The sequence below is a fragment of the Periophthalmus magnuspinnatus genome, chromosome 11 (assembly GCF_009829125.3).
Source record: "Periophthalmus magnuspinnatus isolate fPerMag1 chromosome 11, fPerMag1.2.pri, whole genome shotgun sequence".
Taxonomy (NCBI): Eukaryota; Metazoa; Chordata; class Actinopteri; order Gobiiformes; family Gobiidae; genus Periophthalmus; species Periophthalmus magnuspinnatus.
In genome coordinates, this window is record NC_047136.2 from 11,795,621 (window position 1) to 11,817,361 (window position 21,741).

The 21,741-nt window shown below is 39.6% G+C and overlaps 3 protein-coding genes across 8 annotated transcripts; all 3 read right to left on the reverse strand.

Annotated features, from left to right (window-relative positions):
• Positions 1–192: 192 nt before the first annotated feature.
• Positions 193–4,627, reverse strand: dnajc8 (DnaJ (Hsp40) homolog, subfamily C, member 8). Its single transcript, XM_033974828.2, has 9 exons — positions 4,484–4,627; positions 4,040–4,141; positions 3,898–3,954; positions 1,935–2,001; positions 1,476–1,570; positions 1,328–1,399; positions 1,169–1,260; positions 887–962; positions 193–803 (listed from the first exon to the last, which is right to left on the reverse strand). Exons 1-9 carry the CDS (start codon positions 4,553–4,555, stop codon positions 675–677), a joined length of 762 nt encoding a protein of 253 aa, XP_033830719.1. The 5' UTR covers positions 4,556–4,627; the 3' UTR covers positions 193–674.
• A 314-nt stretch (positions 4,628–4,941) lies between these two features.
• LOC117378266 (heterogeneous nuclear ribonucleoprotein R-like) lies at positions 4,942–10,882 on the reverse strand. 6 transcript variants are annotated; one of them, XM_055225282.1, is made up of 15 exons: positions 10,700–10,882; positions 10,104–10,262; positions 9,913–10,031; positions 9,738–9,845; positions 9,552–9,665; positions 9,198–9,374; positions 8,989–9,124; positions 8,715–8,920; positions 8,485–8,634; positions 8,281–8,399; positions 7,672–8,210; positions 6,174–6,233; positions 5,396–5,454; positions 5,172–5,247; positions 4,942–5,088 (listed from the first exon to the last, which is right to left on the reverse strand). In XM_055225282.1, exons 2-12 carry the CDS (start codon positions 10,252–10,254, stop codon positions 6,199–6,201), a joined length of 1,854 nt encoding a protein of 617 aa, XP_055081257.1. In that variant the 5' UTR covers positions 10,255–10,262; positions 10,700–10,882; the 3' UTR covers positions 4,942–5,088; positions 5,172–5,247; positions 5,396–5,454; positions 6,174–6,198. The 6 variants fall into 6 exon arrangements, with proteins under 6 accessions (XP_055081257.1, XP_033830712.1, XP_055081256.1 ...); XM_033974821.2 differs by having other exon boundaries at positions 5,162–5,247; XM_055225281.1 differs by having other exon boundaries at positions 5,396–5,457.
• An 892-nt stretch (positions 10,883–11,774) lies between these two features.
• Positions 11,775–12,788, reverse strand: LOC117378496 (ATPase inhibitor B, mitochondrial-like). The gene is made up of 3 exons (XM_033975105.2): positions 12,645–12,788; positions 12,099–12,211; positions 11,775–12,028 (listed from the first exon to the last, which is right to left on the reverse strand). Exons 1-3 carry the CDS (start codon positions 12,714–12,716, stop codon positions 11,887–11,889), a joined length of 327 nt encoding a protein of 108 aa, XP_033830996.1. The 5' UTR covers positions 12,717–12,788; the 3' UTR covers positions 11,775–11,886.
• Positions 12,789–21,741: the final 8,953 nt, after the last annotated feature.

Consider the following 21,741-nt stretch of genomic DNA (forward strand, 5'->3'; position numbering starts at 1 on the left):
ATTTCAGATTTCAGATAATGGAGCAGCACATTTAAACCTTGACACAAGAGTCCATTTTTTGTTTTAGCTAGGCCTTGCAGCATGCTGTACGGATGAGACCATTTCAGTGTTTGCTATTATTGTAAATATTGCACATTTGTATTCTCTATTTCCTGGTCATTTATTTCTACTTAAAATATATAATATACCAGGTCTGTTGTGTAGTAGTCTTTTATTGACAGGGGTCATTGATACAATAACACATGCAAATCCAATATAAAATAAAACAATAAATGCATTCACTGTGAAACACAGTGGATTTGCATCGGTGTGAACAGTCCAGGACAGTCCAGAAACACTAAATGTGAACCAATACCTTTGATTTTTTTTTTTTTTACTCTTGAAAATTCTTCTCTAAACAAACTGAAGCTTCAACTTTATACACCACAGAAAAAATGCTTAAGATCTGAGCTTTATTTTGTAAAAATATGTCATGAAAACAGAAGTTGGGCTGCCTGGTAGCACAGGCCTGATCAGAGGGTCACATTATGTACAAAAACAGTACAAAACTACATCTGAGTGTCTAGGCTCTGCTGTGTCCCTGACGTCGTGATATTGAGTCCACAGCAGATGATGGACGAGGGACAGACTCAGAAACAGGAAATTACTTTTCTATGAAGTCCTATTGTACAGTATCATTCCCTCTGTTCCATCTTCACTTTGGGAGGTTTTAGGAATGACCTTTTCTCTCCTTTGCTCTTGCTCTTACTCTTGCCTTTTGCCTGGAAGTTCCTCCAACTGTCCACTCGCCCGTCTCGTGTTTCCTTAGAAAGTATTAAAAAAAGGAAAGATTCATCATTATAGAATGATGTCAAAAATGCTTTTTATATCAAGTACCATTACACACCTCAAAATTCTTCTGCCACTCTCTCTCTCGTTTGGCTTTCTCTGCTGCTTCGATTTCTTCCTCTCTTGCCCTTTTTCTGTCAAACAAGTAAAAACAGATTCAAATTTTGCCAATTAATATATCAAATCTTTAAAAAATACATAAATAAACACTGTAATATTTCCTCAATTTTATTGAAGCAAGCACTCAAATAAATGTTAAATATTTTTTCAAGTGAATATTAAAAAAAACTCTCTAAAAACCAATCTATCATTAAAGTTACCTACAAATTCGTTGTATTACCTTTCATGCATATCCTTGGCTTCCCTTTCCTTCCTTTTGATTTCCAGCTCTGCAAACAACTTCATGGTCTGCTTGTACACAGCTTGTCTAAACTGTTTTCAAATGCACAGGATTAGCTAGATCATATACTGTAATGAATCAATACTAGAGCAGGCTCACCACTTCAGGGTCATCCTCTTCCACCGTCTGGTCCTTCCCTTCCTTCTTCAGTTTTTTCTTTTTCTCACTCACCTTTGAAGAAAAACAGGAAACCTTCATTAATGACCTGAAGATATATAGCACATTACACATAGTTATTACTACTGACCATATGTTCGATGTATTCCCTTCCAGCTTGGATAACATCGACAGCCCTCTTCTTCTGCTCAGGATCTAGCAGTTGTTTGTAGGCCTTGTCCACAGCTAGAACCAAACAACAGTTACGATATCATAGAGTATCAAGCTAGGTAAATCTGTTTAAAAAATATTATTAGCATTCTTTGGGTGGCTTAGTAAAATTACCCACTTGTTCCAGTGAAACAGGAAGAATGAGTCATTAGAACTGCATATACATGGTTACAGGAACATCATAATGAGCCATTTCTCAAAAAAGTGTAAGATTGCAGAACAAGAATTAACTCAATAATATGGGGAAACTTCCACAGTATTGAAGAAATGCAAATAATTTCTGAAATGACCAGGTGAGCGCTTCTTAATGAAGATAACACTGCTAATAATTGTACCAAAATTATGCAAAACTGCAGAAATCTTAAAATCTTGAATTTACCTTCAAAAGCCTGCTGAGCTCTGTCTGGGTCATCTTGGTTTTTGTCAGGATGGACTAAAATTGATAGCTGTGAAAAAAAAATAGATAGGGCACAAATATAAATAATAATTAAGTTTTATTATAATGTACATATAATATTATCAATAATATTTTTTAATATTAACAAATATAGCTGCACGCGATGATCAGAATCAGAATCCTTTTATTGCCATCGTTTGTGAACACAGTTCACAAACTGGGAACTTATTTTGGCGATAAAGTGCAACATAAAACATAAACCACACTGAATAAATACAAATACAAATAAGGGCATGCACGAAGTAAAAAAAAAGATATGCTTAAAAATAAAATAAAATACTTAAAGGTAGAAAATATATACAACAGCAGCGTCAGAACAACAGTGCAAACATGACTTATTAAAGTGGCCGGTGTTATAAAGTGTCCAGTTTTGTGCAAATATTATAAAGTGTTCATGAGACAAACAGCAGAGGGGAAGAAACTGTTCTTATGACGAGAGGTTCTGGTCCCAATGGACCGTAGCCTCCTGCCAGAGGGAAGTGGCTCGAATAGTCCATGTCCAGGGTGAGAAGCATCAGCTGCTATACGGCCTGCTCGCCCCCGAGTCCTGGAGACGTACAGGTCCTGTAGAGATGGAAGGCTGCAGCCAATCACCTTCTCAGCAGAGCACACAATGTGCTGCAGTCTCTGTCTGTCCCTGGCAGTGGCCCCAGCGAACCACACAGTGATGGAGGAGGTGAGGATGGACTCCATGATGGCCGTGTAAAACTGCACCATCATCTGGACCGGCAGCTTGCGTTTCCTCAGCTGCCGCAGGTGGAACATCCTGTGCTGGGCTTTCTTGATGAGGGAGCTGATGGTTGACTCCCACTTGAGATCCTGGGTGATGCAGGTGCCCAGGAAGCAGAAAGTAGTGGTGATGGGGGAGTCCGTCAGGGTGAGGGGAGGCAGGGGGGCTGTGACTTTCCTGAAGTCCACAGTCATCTCCACTGTCTTCTGGGCGTTAAGCTCCAGGTTGTTGCTGCTGCACCAGGGCACCAGCCGGTCCACCTCCCTCCTGTAGGCAGACTCATCGCCGTCCGAGATGAGTCCAATGAGGGTGGTGTCATCCGCAAACTTGGCTGGAGGTGCAGCAGTTGGTGTACAGGGAAAAACACACAGCGCACCAAATCACCAGGGCGACCGTACGTGGCGCCATCTTGGCATACTCAGCCTTCACCCACCACCACCCACAGCACTTGCAGTTAGCACCCCATCTCGTCACTTTTTTCCTAGGCTGACTAGACTGATAAAAGTTTAGTAAGAACAGTTTATCATATGGTGCGCTCTGGTGATCACTCTATTCCTTTGATTGGTCTTCTTATAATGCCTATCATTTTTATGTGTGTTACATCTTTCACCCAGTTGGGGGCACTAACGGGCCTTTTTGAAAATTTGCCCACATTTTAGGTTGTGTTTAATAAATGAAAATGTAGTAGGAATTGATGTCCCCATAGGATTACATTATGACATATCACTGATTAATCCAAGATGTCGGACTTCAGATCTGTAAAGGGGGCGTGGTCACGATATATATTTGTCTATTTGTAGTACATCTTTATTCACACATGAGTTTTGGGTTTTTTGGCCAAATTTGAAGTGATTTGGATGAAAACTGTGCGAGGCGATGCCAAAAGTATTGACATTCTCGAGTTTGGCATGTTAGGACCTGTTTACAACACGATTTATTTATTTATTTTTTCGATTTTCGGTGTTTCGGTACAGTTTTAGAAAGAGTAATATTCCAATGCGAAAACAATGTTCCTTTTTTATTTTTATAAACTATACATTTTAAGAAAGCCCTCGCGCGCTCTAACGGCATGGTGAGGGCACGACTTTGACATAAGCTCCACCTCTTTTAGGCTTTTTACCACAATATAATACAAAATAAAACAAAACATCTTACCGCTCTGAAGCGTTTCTTTAATGCATCATCAGTTGCATCGGGATCTATTTGCAGAACCTGTAAAATGTAAAAATAATAATCTAAATAGACTAGAAACATGGTTGCGTGAGTTTTAATTCAATACATGAGTAAAGTTCCATACCTCGAAAGGGTTGAGGTTGAAGTAGGAAGCGCCTGGCCTGAGCAGTCTGTCTATTTGCTGCTTAGATGTCAACACAGAGTCTCTCTTCTCGATCTGCTTCACCTGTAATAAATGAATGTTTTATGAATGGGACCTCGCTTTATAAACAGCGCCATGTTTAATGTGAAGGCCATCATCAGTCTAGCTTCACAAAATTAACACTATTGGAATTGAGCAAATGTTTTCAATTGGATGAGCTTCAATGTGTGTTGTAAATGGTTTAAAATATTTGATAGGTCGTGGTTTAAATCAGACTGTAAACATGACAGCTAGGCTAATCCCATATACAAGGCCTCACGAATAATAATCTTAAAATCCTGTTATGCAGTTGTGTTTGCTCATGTCGTGTTGTAAACAATAATCACAGTTCTCATATGCAGCACCTTATTTCGTGAATGGCCATACCTCAGTGTAAAAAGTCTGAAATAATTCATCTGAATCTGGTTTCGCTGAAGACTCTCCTCCGGCGGCCGCCATCTTCCCCGCGGTTTACGTCTGTCGTACAAAACCACGTGACTTCACTGTGCGTAATCTTTAAGAAACGGCCAAAAAGATTCACAGCGCTCCTTTTGATTAATAAAAAAACAAAACAATGTTTGCTTAGTCCGTGTCACTTGTAGGAGTCACGCGCTGCCTGTTGTATTAGGTTTTCAGTTGGGATACAGTTCTACTGAAAATCATCAAAAACTGATCTGATTCCAGTGCACAAATTCAACACCAGGTCTTAATAACAAATGTAGTTTGGTAATCGTTTTGGGGACATTAAGTATGACCCTGCAGTAAAATTGGTCCCCAATAAAAAACAAAAACAAAAGATATACAATTGTATAAAACCTCAATAAGAGACGCACATGAACAAAATCTGTATTAAGATGACATTATAAAAAGTTTATAAATAGTTAAGGATAAATATACAAAAATGTAAAAACATTTATACATTGCACAGAAACGTCTCGTGGTCTTCACTTCAGCAGATCCGCTTTCAGCATGGAGAAACAGAGCACAGGTTTCTGCAACTGACAACAAAAATATCATTAATGTTATACATTTAATAATAAAACTATTCCGGATTACTACAGTTACCAAACTAAACTGGTTTGAACAGTCCTCAGTTGGCCTGTTTTTCATGGATGAAAGTTTGCTCCTCGAACCATTGTTCTGCCTTGAATCTACAAAAAGAGGCAAAAATACAATCATTATCAGTAAAATGTTATTTTGTGAAAATTTAAATTAAATATGTAAAGCTGACAACTCTGTGGCTCCTAAATGTGCACATCATAAACACAAACTGCAGAACAAAAAGGTGAACATTCTTACCCACTGGTTGGTCCTCATGTATGGACTCTGACACTGGGACTGAGCAGCTCTTCTAGTTCCTGCTGAAATGGTAACACACAGTAAGACCAAGATGAGATGCTACTTAAGCACATTTCCTAAAACCTGTGAGACAATGTGATCAAATCAGGGCAAATAAAATGGACAGCAAAACTCTCCTACATGAAAATCTTACCTGAACAACATTATGAATGAGGAAGACTTTACTGCCATCTGGTGGCGTCAATGCATTAATGCATTAAATGTTGCACATCCCATTGTTCTATTAAGAGCCAATTTCAATATTAACTGGCCCATTTTTACCTATTAGATCGCAATAGATCTAGAATAATCCTGCAACATTGTTTTATCTGCCATAATTTTCACCATATTTTTAACTGCAGACCCTCTGCCACCACAAGTGGCAGAAATTCAAACAAAGACCCAGATGCTGCGGTGGAACTGCTGCCCCTAGTGCTAAAAGACGGAACTGAACACCGCCCACCTCACTAAAGATGTGGAGAATGGGATGTGCCAGGCCAAGGCCAACAGGTGATTGTGGTTTATGCAGTGTTAAATGATGGGCAGTTTGCCTATTGAAATATGTAGACCAAACTACCCATTTTGATTTTCATTTTAAATCCAAACTTAATGATTTGGGGAATTTGAACCCCGTGTAACACTAAATGCTTCTCTTTAGATGAAGTTGGTTTGTGAGTAATGCTAGTGTTGACAGCTGCAGTTACAGGAGAGGACAGTACTCTGTGCAAGGCGAGCTCACCCTGGAGTACTGTCAGCTGAGTTCCTCACTCTAGCGCAGTGGCTCTCAATGCTTCTCCACCTAGGCAGGTTGGAATAAGAGGACAGACACATGAAACAAAATACAATGAAGGCAATGCTGCTAAACAAAACAAAAAATAAATGAAGACGACGATCTATGAATTTTAACCCTTTGAGTTTAGCTCTGTAGTTTCTTCATGAAGGTGTTGATGTAAATTGTGGATAACACTTGTGACAGCTGAGAATTCACTTTGCTTTTGCTGCATATTTTGGAAAATAATTTGCATTCTATAATTGCCTCTCATCTTATAGAGATGTAAACAATGAGACATCCCAGTCCCAGTTTGTTTGGCCACCACACTGAATGGAATATTCTAGAAATATACACATTTAGTGGTATCTGGCCAATATGAGAAGATGGTTGTATTGTTTGCCTTTTGGTTGGTGGATGTTATATTTGATTTCTATGTGAAGTGTGTAACATTCACTGAAAAGGGTTAAAATTCTGGTCTTTGGCTCTCTTATCCCATTGCCTAAATTGACTGATGAGTTTGTGGAAGTTTTTGGATTTAGAAATGAAAGGATGAATCTTAAATGTTAAAATTTGGCTTAAATTAAATATTGAATGACAACACTGAATTTGAGTTTTTGACAATTGACTGATGCTCAGCTGAGTTTTATTGAAACGGAACAAACGTAAAAGTTATAAATACAAAGACCATCAGAGAACAAACTGCTATGGCTCTTAAGGTAAGCCAAACCAAATTCTATTGGGTATGTTGAAAGAAAACATAGGAAGTTATGATATCATTTTTAAAAAAAACACAATTTGACTACCTCTATAAATGCTAGGCATACACTTTGAACATTACAAAACTTGATTTTGTCCTTCCTGTGGATTCTTTTCTCCACCTTTGCAAAAAATGAAGTTATGAAGCTCTAACGATAGGCATTTATTTACAAGCAAAGCCCTAAGCAACTATGAAAAACCACAAATAAGGGATTACAAGAAAGGGAGGGGGAGGGCTTGGAAAAGACTTTCTGCAAGGCAGTAATATTTATTTAATGTCCTCTCAGACTTTTGAGAATGATGTCCATTTTTATGAATGTTCATGGTTGGCTTTAAAAGAATCAGAAACATCAAGTAACAATAAAAGTGTTTAGTATGTATTTTTAAAGACACATGTCCCAATGTAACCGAGTAAGAATTCTTTCACCACAACGGTTACGTTCATTCTTCAGCCAAAAGGCTTTGCAGCCAATCATCTGGAGCCAATTCTGGGGTCTGTCCGTTTTTTCTGAGAAATATATGTACAGATCGTTTCATGAGGGATGAAGGATAAAAAAGTCAATCAAAAAATTGTGGCCAATCTCCTGTTTTTTTCTGTTATGTTGTGTTATTTTCTCTTTTCACAAATACCTTTTGGTGATCTACTTCCACTGCTGCCCATAAGAATCCTGTGAAAACTCCATGGTGTCATTACTATACCCATAGTTACCGGAATAGTCGGCCCCCTGCTGCAGGGGCTGCTGCGCGATGGGCTGGGACCCCCAGTTCTGTTGGTTGTTGGTCTGGCGGCGCTTGGAGTCAGGCTGGTTAAACACATCGGCCTTCCTCTTTCCGCCCACGTTGCCACCGCGATTGCCCCGGGCTCCGCGAGGACCACGGCCACGCTGTGGCTGGAAAGGAGCCCCACGCCCCCCTCGGGCACCACGCGGACCAGCCAGGGGTGGTCCTCTCTGGGCATAGCCCCCACGGCCTCTGGCAGGAGGAGCACCGCGAGCTCGGGGAGGGGGAGGGCCTCCTCGAGCGGGACGGGTACCACGGCCCCTCATGCTGTACATGTCATCGTAGCCGTAGTAAGGGTCTTCATACCCCCCGCGGTAGTCATGATAGTCGTAGCCATAGTAATCATCATAGTAGTCGTCATATCCGTAGTAATCAGGGGGATAGGCATAGCCGCCCCGAGCCCCACGGCCCCTTCCTCGGCCTGGAGGGGGCATACGTGGGGGTGGGTAGTAATAGTAGTCATCATACCTACACACAACAAAACAAAAATGTGAATACAATATACTGCACTCATATTAAGAACACGCTGAAGTCTTACCCTGCATTCCTCGTCTGACGAGCTGCTTGGCGTTCTTTCCTCTTCTTGTCTGGGGGCTTTGCCAGGACAATCTCGATTTCTTCTCCCCCCAGCTCCTGCCCGTTCATCTCATCCATGGCCTGATTGAAAAGATTTTGCATAAAAATATGAATACTGGGACTGGCAAAGCTGTGGATGTGAAAAAAGAAACCCAAACACACACACCTTTACAGCCGCATCCCTCTCTTCAAAATGAACAAAAGCATAATCCTTCAGTTTCTTCACTCGCTCCAACTTCCCAAATTGGGAAAAGGTCTTTTCTAGAAGCTCCTCAGTCACAGCTGATGCCAGCTTCCTCACAAAGAGCACCTTTACCTTTAAAGAAAGACAAGACACATCAAAATTAGTCACATTAACAAACAATAGCTGTGGAAAATGACCAAGAAGCTTCTTACTTTTGCCATAACCTCAGGATCGGGCTCAGCGACAGGATCAGCCCACTCCACGGTCACTGGGTTTCCCCAAACTTTCACTTTTCCACTCATTAGCCGACGGCGGGCCTGCGCTGCGGACTTGTGGTCTTCATACTCAAGGAAGCAAAAACCACGATTCTTCTTTTTGTCATCCGGTTGGTGATACAATATCACTTCTTGGAGACCCTCTGTGGTAAAAGCACAAGGTTAATACACAAACAACTTCATTGCTGCCATCTTGTGTTCAGGAGCTTACCTGTCACTTTGCCAAAGTCCTCTAAAATACTTTCTCTGGTCTTGTTCTTTGGGATTGATCCTACAAACAGACGATTGTTCGCAACAGATATACACACTCCCAAGTATTTACCTGGACGGATTTCATGATTATCACACTGGGGGGGGGGAAAAAAAGTTAGTACTTTTTTTTTTTACTGATGAAAATTAAAACATTATCATCATACTTACAAGCTTCACAGCCTTTTGGGCATCATCCTTGTTGCAATAAGTGATAAAGGCATAACCTCTATTCTGTCCAGATAAAGGGTCCATCATTAACCTAAGGTCCCAGATTGGACCAGCTGACTCAAAAAGGGGCACCAGCTCATCCTCATACAGGTCCCGTGGGATTTTACCGACAAAAACCTAAAAAAGAGGTAGAATTACAACAACAATTTAACACTATAAATACACTTTAAATACAAAAGGAAAATGATTTAGTAACTCTGAGAATATATTGAGTAACACGAGACAAACAGAAAAGCAATTCAGATTATAGTGCCATTCAGATGACCCAGAATAGACCATGAAATTGATTATTACCTCAGTCCCAATCCCAGGTTGTGAGCCCGTGAACACTTCCTCGGGAGGAGGCCCTCCATATTTTCTCTGTCCTGTGGTTACATCCAATGTGTAACCAGTCCTGTCCAAAAGGGCCTGAGAAAAACAAATAAAACTGTTAGAATTTTGGTAGGTATTGTGCAAATGGGTATAATATATTTTGATTACCTTTATTTTGGTTTCGTCTGGGCCCTTAGTGGATTCTTGTACTTTGCTCCCCTGTTTTTCCCTTTGTCTGTACGTCTTCATAACTCCACAAAGGAAAGCACTTTTGTTCTAATCAAAGACATGAATTTAATAGAGTAAATATTATACAAATATGAAAGAATAACTGAAGTGTTACCTGCACGTGTGAGAGGTCACTCTCTCTGAACTGCTGAAGTACAGTCAGGGCACCTTCTTCATTGAACTCCCTCAAAGCATCAATGGCCCTCTCATCCAGATCCTCATAGGCCACCAAACCTACAACAGAAAAAGGTAGTCACTTTGTGATTTTAATTCACTTTACTTAGTTTAACTAATCATATCCCCCACCTGTTTGGAAGATATTGTCTAAACTCTCAGCCACTTTCTGGGGCAGCCCAGCATCGATTAGGGTCTGGTAGTTCTCGGTGTGTGGAGCAGAGGTTTCCATGGGCTCTTCTTCTTCCTTTAATAGGACAGAGCTACCGTTCAACTCCGCCATATCCTGTACTAAAAACATAATGAAAAACGTTACAGGTTGTTCTGTGCAGTTTACAGTTTGGTATAATGGCGATTTCATCATAATTTGGAGTACACAAATACACCGATGCATTTGGTAATATATGTGTTAATAATAAGGATTTGAATAAACAGCCAGTCCCGCCCCCTTCACATGGATTGTTAGCAGCCGCGCAAGACTTATTTTATTTATATACAATGATGACCAAGGCGAAATACACATGCAACAGATTCGCACAAAAGCATTAGACACGAATGCATTTGGGGCTATGAAAACAGTTTCCAAGTTACAATGAAGTGAAATATTACACATATGTGGCTAGCCATCGGGCTGATAGGTGCAAGGCCTTGCCGTGCCGAGACACCTTTTGCAAACCAAACACATTTGCACCGTAAATCACACAATGGAAACAGTTAGCAAAACTCACCGGCCAATTTCAGAAGCGCTGCAGTGGCGATTTCACAACTGTATCTCTACTATACGGCAAGGAAAGCAGAAATAGTTAATATCAAATATGTGCTTCAGACACGAGACAATTTTCCAGACAACGGTATCGTCGTCGGCTCTCGCCCAAACAACGCCAGCAAATCTCGCGTGAAGCGACGAGAGCAGCCACACAGGAGGCGCGCGCTGCAGAGGTGAGCGAGTGCATTGTTGGTTTTTTTTTTAACCAGGGCAAAAGAAAACATCACCTTTTTAATTCTGCAAGATGTAACCCTTGGTACCGCAAAATTAACCAACCACATTTTTGGGGCTGACAAAAATGCCACGGGAAGTTTGATCAATGCTTTTTAAGATATAAAAACATGTTTGTCTAGCTAGTATTAGACACAAAATAAGGAAGATGAACGTGAAGGTGGATATTTTCAAATAAAAAAGTACCTGCCAACACTGTAACTGAATGTAGGCTTATTTAGGCCGGAAGTGTAAACAGCTGTTTCCAGTTTCAGTGTAGTTAGCTCCTTCCTGCAGATAGATATAAGGCAGTGTTCACCAGCAATCTGACCAGAACTGAAGAAGTGGCTTGGAATAGCAGCGAAACGTCTTCACTCCTACAACTTTTACTATAACATAGAAATATATGCTCCAGTGTTTTATGTTATTCGTTTAAGTTAAGGTACTTGCCTACCAAGACTATCAACATCCCTCATATCCAACATTTTTCCTTGAATGTTTCAGGTCTTAAGTGTATCAGTACTTACAGGATCGCAGTTTTTTTTTAAACAGGTTTCAAGAATTGGGGGAACCGTTTCAGGATCCATCCCATTGATGGGATGGATCCTGATAGTTCCCTCTGATAGTTCCCAGAACTAATTTACCCAATGCTTTACCCTCAAAAATCAAAATCAAGAGAAAGGCCAATGCAGAGGTAAAATTAAGCCACATTTCAATGGTAGTAAACCTTTACTACTGTAAACTTACACTACACAAGACACATGTAGGCCTATATCAGTGCAGTCTTAATAGTATGCATAAATAAACATTCATTAAAAAAGCTTAAGTCACAAGTGAAAAATTAAGACTTTATTGGAATAAATGTATGATCAAATGATTTAGCCCAGCAGGCGGCAGCATCTGTGATAAAATGCTTGGAGTAAATTATGGTTAGATTCTCTAGTCGTCATGCTTCAGCCTTCTGATCTTTCCCTCGTGGCGACAAATTTCTTTCCGTAGGCGCTCAATTTCCTTTTTATGGTGGTCGATTTCCTCACTATGATGCTTCCTCAGAGCCTCCATCTGCTCCTTCTCCTTCTGCCTGCACAGACAACATGGAACAAAGGTAAATCCAACAGTGTTTGTGTAAACCTTTAACATACGGGTCTCACTTGAAGTATCTCTCCTCTTCTGCGGCTTGTCTCCTCCCAAAGGCACCCCCTGCCTCCCTCACGGAGCCTCCTCCACCACCACCTTTTCCTGCACCTTTGCCCAACTCACCGAGCTGAGAGCAGAAGCAATGAATGACCGGTTAGAAAATGCAAATACTTTTAATGCAGTTAAAAGTGAAATTTCTTTATTTTGCAAGATTAACTTATGTGCACTGTAAACAGCTGCTTGGCGCTGTTGGAGCACAGTAATGTTGCAAAATACTACTATATATAACGTTATGAAAAGTGACGCAACTTTTTTAAACTAGCCAAAAGTCCTAGTTTGGACCCATCTCGGACCAAACTATAATTAGAACTATAGCGGTTGCCTCGTCCGTATGTAACAATTTGATGTGATCATTTTCTTCATAATGTTGACAAACTGACAACAGAAAGATGACCTTTCAATGAAGTTACTTGCTACGTTAGCCACGCTAGCCCACATTGGTCCCAGGAGCAGCTAAAGCTAAACCACATCAGTGATTTTCGGACAACACTTGGGCTTACCTGGTCAGACGCCATCCTGATCTGAGAGGCTATACAAGCCCTCAAGTTTGCCTTCAAAAGAAACCTTGACATTGTTCCCAGGCTGCTAGCTGTTGTCTCTGCTAGCAACAGATCACGTACCAGCGCAAACAGTAATAGGTCAATGCGGAAATTTAAAGTGAGTAATCGCTCCGGGGCGTGGAGTGAACGTTGAGATAACCTGACTTTAACGAGAGTCTTACGGCTTCAACTGACGCCATTTAACATGAAAATAAAGAAAATACATGGATTTATATAGTTGAAAAACGTTAAGTGGTCTTAGAACAGTCACACGTATCTTGGCATTGCTTTATAATGTTGTGTAATAAATCCTAATTTGCGTTTATTTCTGTTTATTTTGCAGACCTTTCTGTATGTATTGTAATCTCCCTCCAACTGAAGCATCTCTGGTCACTTTTCGCCAGGACCAACAGAGCTCACTACTGCCACCGGCTGGATAAAGGTAACAAGTGCATAATATTTGTCATTACAATGGACTTTGGACTGCCCCCTAATGTAGAGCTCCCTGCTGTGACCACCTCAAGATAAAGTGGGCCAGTTTGTGTAATCTGGTAGGACATTGTGGGGCAGACGCAAATGATATATTTAAATTGATTGATAATAAGTGCTATAACACCCTTTTTTATATTTTTTTGTTTAAATTATCAACTATAACACACAAACGAATTATGTAATGGCAATAGGCCGCGCTCACAATATATTACCTTAAAGTCAGAATTTCCAAATGTGTTGATTATTTGCAAATAATATTTATGTTATCCTGTTTTCTTTTTTAATATCACTTTTTATATAATACGTATGTGTTTATATGGACAAGCAGTAACCCTGGTTCCCAGTAATGTAATAATTACCACTTTATTCAGTTCTTTTGGTGGCCCAGTCCTATAACCTCACCACTAAAGGAAAGTATAACACACTTATCAATCTAGTACCCAATCAAACATTGATATAATCATTATACACAGTATTGCCTTGACTACTTTGAACTTGACAATAGCAACACTTTTAATAATGTTTAGAACGCCATTGTATATAGACCATTGTATACTAGGCCTAACAAAAGTAAAAGTAAGAGTTGCAGTTTTGGCAAACCATCTAATCACATTTTTACAAGTAGGCTAATAGGTACACAATATGTACCCAAAATCAAGCAAAACAATGTGGACCTCTAGTTGAACATGTATTTCTAAGTACAATCAATACATTTGATTAGACAGCTTTCCCTCACTAGAAAGGTCTGGATTGTTTATTTTCTACTCTTGTGACAGCACATATCAACTATATAATAAAGGCAACTGTTTAAAAGCTATACTATTTCTGTGGAAGTAAAGATTACCAAAAAAAAAAACCTCTCTCCAAATATATAGTTAGTCAGACAATCCACAAGGCAAAAAGTGTTTCCCTTCTCTTTCACAGTCCTCCAAATAAGAATCTCCTCTTGTGTATTTTGTTATTTTTTATGCTGAAATGACTCGCCTGTGTGGGTCTTTGCTGTTGAATAGAATCTGGGCTTGTGTTCATTTCTGATGTGGTGGATGAGACACTCTGATTTTCAATAGGCTGTAGGTGTTGTACAGATGAATCATATTACGGAGTCCTCTGATGGAGAGTACCTTCCTGTTTACACATAGAGTTCAAGTGTATGCAATGACGTATGACTTGGTTCCTGTTAAGCTCTTTAGGTTAGGAACTTAGGACCTTATTGATGGATCACAGTGAAAAGAGGAGAGCAAATGCAAACAATAGTGTTCAGTGATGGGTTATGAATAAGAGCAGTTTTCATAATGTTTTTTTCTTAAAGGTTCATCCATCCATTGTCTTCCACTTTATTTGAGGCCAGGTTGTGGAGGCAGCAGTTTCAGCAGAGAGGCCAGACTTCCCGCTCCACACACACTTCCAGCAGCTTATCCAGGAGGATCCCGAGGCATTCCCAGGCCAGCCAAGAGACTTAGTCCCTTCGGCGTGTCCTGGGTCTTCCCCGGGGCCTCTTCCCGGTGGGACGTGCCTGGAACACCTTTCCAGGGAAGCATCTTAAAGGTTCTTCATGTAACTTTTCTGATAGAATGTATACTTGTCTCCATTGTTATTGCTTTGTCTGCAGTGTTCCATATTAAGGCATTATACTCCTCCAGCTTGCCTTTTTTTAATTACAGATTTTTTACTGTTAAAAATCCCTTGTAAAACATGCATACTTATTGTAGTGAGTGGACCCACCTCTTTGCAGATCTGACTTGGCCTGGAGGCATCACCTGCCTATCTCTTTGGAGACAGATATATTTAATGCCATGCTGTGGAAAATTCTGGGCAAAAAAAATTGCATCTCCATGGAGACAAGCTGGTAGCCTTAACCAGAAAACTTATATACAGCACCTTTAAATGTATTTACGCCTAATTTTGGAGTAACAATACCTTGATTTAATTAGGGATGCAATCACTAATTGCGATTAATGGTTGAGATAATAAGTGAAATCCACATGACCTCATAAGACTCACATAAAACCACTGTACAATAAGCTATAAAGAATAAGGCAGGGTCAGTTCATTACAGTTGAAATTACTTTTCTATTTCACCAGCCACTGAAGCCAGCAGTTACAACAGAGCAACAAATGGTGGCAGTGTGCTCTCACCAAGCATAAGCATCCCTCTTGTATAAGCTGAGCTCTAAAAGTATGGAAAAACATTCTTATGAAACCATATCTCATGTGATGGGCAATGGAAAGTGGGATTCTTACTGGATGCAGGGTGATTTTCAATCCAGTATGTTGTGCAAATAGTATAATTATATTGGAGAGCAAGATGCACTGGTATATAGTGTATATAAAGACAACTGTTATGTAGACTTATGCATACAGGCAAACTAATGATGATAATGTGAGTAAGCACAATTTTGTTTTTCATGACATATTGGCCTTTTGTCAAAGTCTGGGAAAAAGATTACGGTAAGCCCTTTTAGGGCCGGCATTGTGTGAGACAGGAGAACTTTACACGTTTTGCTTTGCTTTATGTGTGCGAGTGTGTGCGCGACTGTTGTTATCGCACTTCCGGTCCATCTCCACACACACACACACACACACACACACACCCCCACACGCACACACAGATACACAGACAGCGCCGCAGCAGGCCGTGTTGGTTATATTACTTGAATCCTTTGAAAAGAGCTGCTCACCTCACCTCGCAGGCTCAAGTGTTGCCATTGGAAATAGTATCCAGGCAACAGCTGCATTTTGAGTTCACCTCCGGAAAAGACATGTAGATACAAGATGTGCCACACTGGACCCTTTACCTTTTCATCAGACCCAGTGATTTCACTCAATTTACATGATTAATGAGTTTACCTTAATGTAAGGTTACATATACATTGCCCAAACATGGAGCAGTTTATGCATGGCAAGGAATTCATGCAAAACAGTACTACAAAATGAGCACATATTTGCCATTGATCTGTAGTTCTTGTATGTATTTCTTAAAAGCTAAAAGTTTTGCATATGCTTCAGTAAAGTTATGCCCTCTTGCAATTTTACACCCAGTCATGATTAAGCTCAAGTTGAGTCATATTTTGCATCCGGTTGAGTATTCATCTATTCCTGATGGTACTTGAAAAGCCAAATATTTTATGAGGTGGTACTGCAAGTGTATTTGGTGTGAAAAGTTTGAAACGTGCTTTTTTCATTAGTTATATGATTACATCTGAGTCTGAAGTTCTATTATGAGTATATTTCTGAATTGCATTTTTTTTTTTTTATTAAAACAAAAAACAAACAACTGTATGCACTCCCTCTTATGTAATGTTGTAGTATTGTTAGTTCTAGGGTCTTCTCACTAATAGAAATTATCAGGTGTTTGTAAATGTACCTTTTGCATTCAAAACTGCAAGCAAAAATGTCTCCCGAAATGTTTCTTCTTAATAATAATAATAATATTGGCTTACACTTGTAATGCTCTTTTTCAAAGCCTCTCAAAGCGCTACACTATAGTCATTATTCATTCATTTCCACACTTGGTGATGGTAAGCTATTGTAGCCACAGCTTCCCTGGGGCAGACTGACGGAAGCGAGGCTGCCAATCTGCGCCATCAGCCCCTCCGACCACCACCTATCATTCGTGCACACACCACTTTCATACTAGGCAATGTGGGTGAAGTGTCTTGCCTAAGGACACAACGACAGAACTTGGTCCGAGTGGGACTCGATCTTCCGACCTTCGGGTTGGGGGACCAACACTCTAACTGAGCCACTGTTGCCACTAGATTGGCTTTTAAAAGTTGGGGTGGGGTACCTGATTTTCATTGCATGACGGGAGAAAGCAATATAAATCTATAAATCTTTAACACTAGTTCACCTCACTAGTGTTCACATGACACATACATTTTGGACATTAGCACAGATTTAGAGCAGCTTTTTCTGATGGAGAGGTGAAACAGGGTGGACCACCAAAGGACAGCCAATCAGCTGTCAAATAGTGTCATGTCTCTTTCTGGTCTGTAAAATGTTTAATAATAATATGAAGACAGCGTGTGGTCTGCTTTTTGTCACAAAGTACTGCTGTTACAATCACTTATTATTTATGAGAGAAAAAGTCGAGTAATTCAGCTCAAACTCCTCTGTAACTCCTTTGTTCAGGTCCTCTCCTTGTAATATGCTGTTCTGCCTCTGTTGCTATAGTAACAGTCTTGGGGCCGATACAAAGTCAAGTTCAAGAGCTCCGTGTTCAGTACACAAGGTCCTTCAGGACACAAGAAAAACTTCTTATTGATATTTACCCCATTCACAAGCGGAGTGGTGGTCAGTAAGGGAGGGAATTAAGTCATGTGTAAGTTAATTGTGCTAAAACAGATTTGGTTAGAGTTGATTTAGTTATTTCTTTCAGGTGTTACTAGCAGCATGTCGGAGCCTATTCTAACATCTACAACAACTATGTTTCTTATTAAGTACATAGGTGGTTTTCATGTGTGCTAGAATAAAGAAATACTTATAGTGTAAAATGAGGATATTGGTAGATTTTGCCTTTTAACTGTCAGATTGTAGATTTGTTGACCTGGTTAAGGTTATTGTCTCTAATTGCGGGGCCTGTCCTCATAAGGCAAAAGCTGGTACAAAGTAGAATGTCTTGTGAAATTATTATTTTTTCCACACACCTTCAGAAAGTGGTCCTATTATTCAACACCAGAGATGTGATTTCTGTGTCTGTTGAAAGGACTTTGAGCCCTAAGATTAATGATAAGAAGCTTGTAGAGCCAATCCCTAATAATGAAAAGGTTCAAGCGTCTGTGAATTTTCAGTTTGTGGATTTCAGTAAATCAATTAATAATTTAAAACTAATTGTTATATCTTTTCAAAAGGAAAAAAAGGCAGTCAACGGGAAGCTGCCATGAAAGATATTTAAGCTATACCCTGCTATTTAGAAACGTATCAACTTCCTTCCTGTGTCACTGTTAAAATAACTTTATGCAAACTCCTACAAAAGAATGTTTTGGATAATAGCTATGTTAAAATACAGCCATTTGAAGACACATCCCTTCTGACACTGGCTCTTTTTCTCTCTCATTCACATTCTGTTGTTTAAATCTTGGATGACGTACTTGCACTTTTTAAATAAATTTTTCTTGAAGGACAATTACAGGCACGGCTGGAGCATTACAAGAACCGCTCTGGTGAAATGTCCTTTTTGAACACTGTGACTAATAGACAAAATTATGCTTCTGGTTTCAGCTTTTCAGTGAAGTACCTTTATCTATTTACCACACTTATCATTATGCCAGACTAGTTCTGCACTCAAATGTAGGATTCGGAGAGAAAAACATAAAAAAAAAAAAAAAAAAGACATTATTAGCCCTATACTAGCAGAGCATGTAAACCCTCGATGGTCCAATTCTGTTTTCCAGGAAGCAACTTTGGACGTGATAATGGCATCGAGATTGAAGTCCAAAAGTGTTGGTTTCAAAATCATTGTCCAGAAGACTACTTTTGAAACTTTTGGAAAAACATTTAATCCAATATAGACCCTTCCCTAATTGCAGTAGCTTATAAATTTAGTTTTCATATGCCTTGTAAAACTCCCCCTTACTCTCTGCATAACAAATTAATTAAATAAAAAGGGTGCATTCAAAATCATACACTGTAAACTGCCTATACTTCAAGATTGAGTCCATGATAGATTTATTTTACTGTCAAAATTCAGATATTTTGTCCTGATATATGCATGGTTAATATCACTGTAATAACGATTTGTGAACCTACTTTCAAATCTAAAATGATCAAGTTAAAAATAATTAGTTGGATCATCTTTTGTGTTAATTCAGTAACCGTGAAGCACCTATAGTGTGTAGACCGCTACCCTCCATCTGAAATCATATTATAGTAGGTTTTGAATGAAAAGGTCCTCCAAGTTACCTGAGCTGAGAGTGTACTCACTAAAATGAACCAAAATATTTGTTTACCAAGTCGTTCATTTTCTTCAGCTGACAAACCTATCTTTCTCTGGCATAAACATTAGTGAAAGGATCTTATAATGATTTTTGGCTCATGTTGCAATGATGATGAATACCCACTTGGCTCAATCACTTGAGTGCACTGTGTTCTCTCTCCTCTGTCAAGACTCTTTAGGCCTGATTTTTCCTATACAAAACATCCAAACGCTATTCCCCCATTGGCAAAGCTAGTCATTAACCCCCCCTGGTGTTAGCATACGCTGTGATAGAGAGACCAGTGCTGTGCCCCCCAGGAGACCGCCTCACAAATGACTACTAGCATTTAGCGATGACGCACATGCTCAGCTGTAGCCCAACGCATCTGGACTTGGGACCATTCAAAGCCAAATAGAAAGGACCTTTTTACCCCCCACTGTCCCGATATCCTTTCCCTGCCAAATCAGGAAATGCAGAAAAGAAAGGAATTATATATGGACATCAATGTTCAAGTGCTTATTTCAGGCCATTGAGCAGGGTACAGTCACCTCAGTAATGCTAAGGCTATAAGTGGACTGTGATTGCTTTAAACATGTATTTGATATTTAGGACAAAATGGAGGGGGCAGACTTAAGACAAAACTAAAGAATGACACAACAGAAAAGTAATAGCAGTTAGCTCAGAGGTGGGTAAACTTTTTGACACACGGGCCACAATGGGTTATAAAATTTAGCAGAGGGGCCAGGCCAGGATATACAAGATCCTATAGAAAAACACATTCAGTTTTATCAAGTGCCAAAAGATCAACAACTTGAAAGGGTAAATTGAACAAGGTTCACCCTTACCTATTTTAATATAATTTGGTCGGCGGGCCGGATTAATAAGACTACAAAGAAACTACGACCCCGGGCCGTAGTTTGCTCATGTCTGAGTTAGCTCATGTCCCAAAATGTGCAGCCGCTGTGCTGTCTATGTCTGACTACAGTTTAAATGTTGAAGACAGAATGAAGCTTCACCAAAGAAAAAGTACTAGGAACATGCTAACCTATTGTACTCAAAGTGAATTTGAAAATGTATTGTTGGATATACTTTTACTAGGAATTTGTCTCCAGTAGATTAGACTACTGTGTGAGCCTGCTCACTGACCTCTCCAAACGTGTGTTAAAACACCTACAGTGCATCCAGAACACTGCACACATAAGTCCTGTGCTCAGGTCTCTGCACTGGCTTCTGTAGCTCAGAGAATAGACTTTAAAGCAGCTCTGCTTGTGAACAAGTCTCTCCATGGCCTAGCACTAAAGTACATCTCCCACATGTTAGTGCCATATGAACCATCTCACACTCTGAGGACTTCAGGGACTTGCCTCCTGCTGGTGCCCAGAGTCAGGACTAAACAAGAATCGGCATTTCAATTTTATGCAGCTAAAACCTGTAACAGTCTTCCTGAAGATGTGAGACAGGCCTCTACTTTGACGATGTTTAAATCCAGGCTCAAAACAGTTCTGTTTAGCTGTGCATATGACTGAAAGGTTTTTATTCTGCACTCTTCCCTTTAAATGGTAATTTTATGATGATTATTTATGTTTTGATTTGTTTGTATTGTGATTTTACTGTCTTTCTCATTCTGTAAAGCACTTGTCTATACCAGACTAAAGTTTTCCATTAGAGACCAACATACCAACTATATAATATGAACATTTTAAAAGAAAGCCTTTATCTGGTTCACTACAGGGAACAAAAGAAACAGCATTACTAAAAACATCTGCAACTGTATTTGTAAACAATAAATCAGAAATGAACAGGTTTAGACCTTAAGCACAATATTATTAATTTAAACAATAGTCTCAATTCAAATTTGATGCATTTCAAATGTATCAAATCTGAATGGAGATTGAGAGTCATTTCAGCCATTTCTATACAGTGATATGCTTGGGTCAGGAAACACTGAAGCCCTTTTTAAAATAGTTTGATCAATAAGAGAATAAAAATGATCATATTGTCAGCCTTATTTCTTATATACGTACAAATACTAAAATAATTTCCAAAATCATCTTCAAATTTTACAACCTTCATTTTGCAAGTAAGTTTTTTCTTCCCTTTGGCATCTGGTGCTTCCATGGCAACAGTGTTCAATTAGTCGCAGTCTGCACCACCTCGTTAGAGTGCAGAGGTGCTAATTGATACTGGGTTTCATGTGGGGAGAGCAGGGGGCTGAGAAGACGATCAAGACTCCTTCTTTGCCTGTGTTCAGATCAGGTGCAGACGGGTGTTTATGACATTGGGGGGACTAAAATCTGGGCATCATGGGCGTCTACCTTTCTTATGGGGACAAAAACAAGTCTCCATCGCATAAATCCTTTATTATCAGAGCAACAATATGGTTTAAAGATCAGATATGGGTTAACTTTGGTAAAGGTGGTGATTATGTTTAAGGTTAGGATCAGTCTTCAGGAAATGTAATGTCCTCAAAAAGATGAAAACTGAACATGTGCGATAACAACATGGTTTAAAGTTCAGATATGGGTTAAAATATGTTACATTTAGGGTTTTGGTTAAGGTTAGGCAAGTGGCGAGTATGGTTAAGATTAGGATCAGTCTCCAGGAAATGAATGTAAGTCAATGTAATGTCCCCAAGAAGCATGAAAACCCTA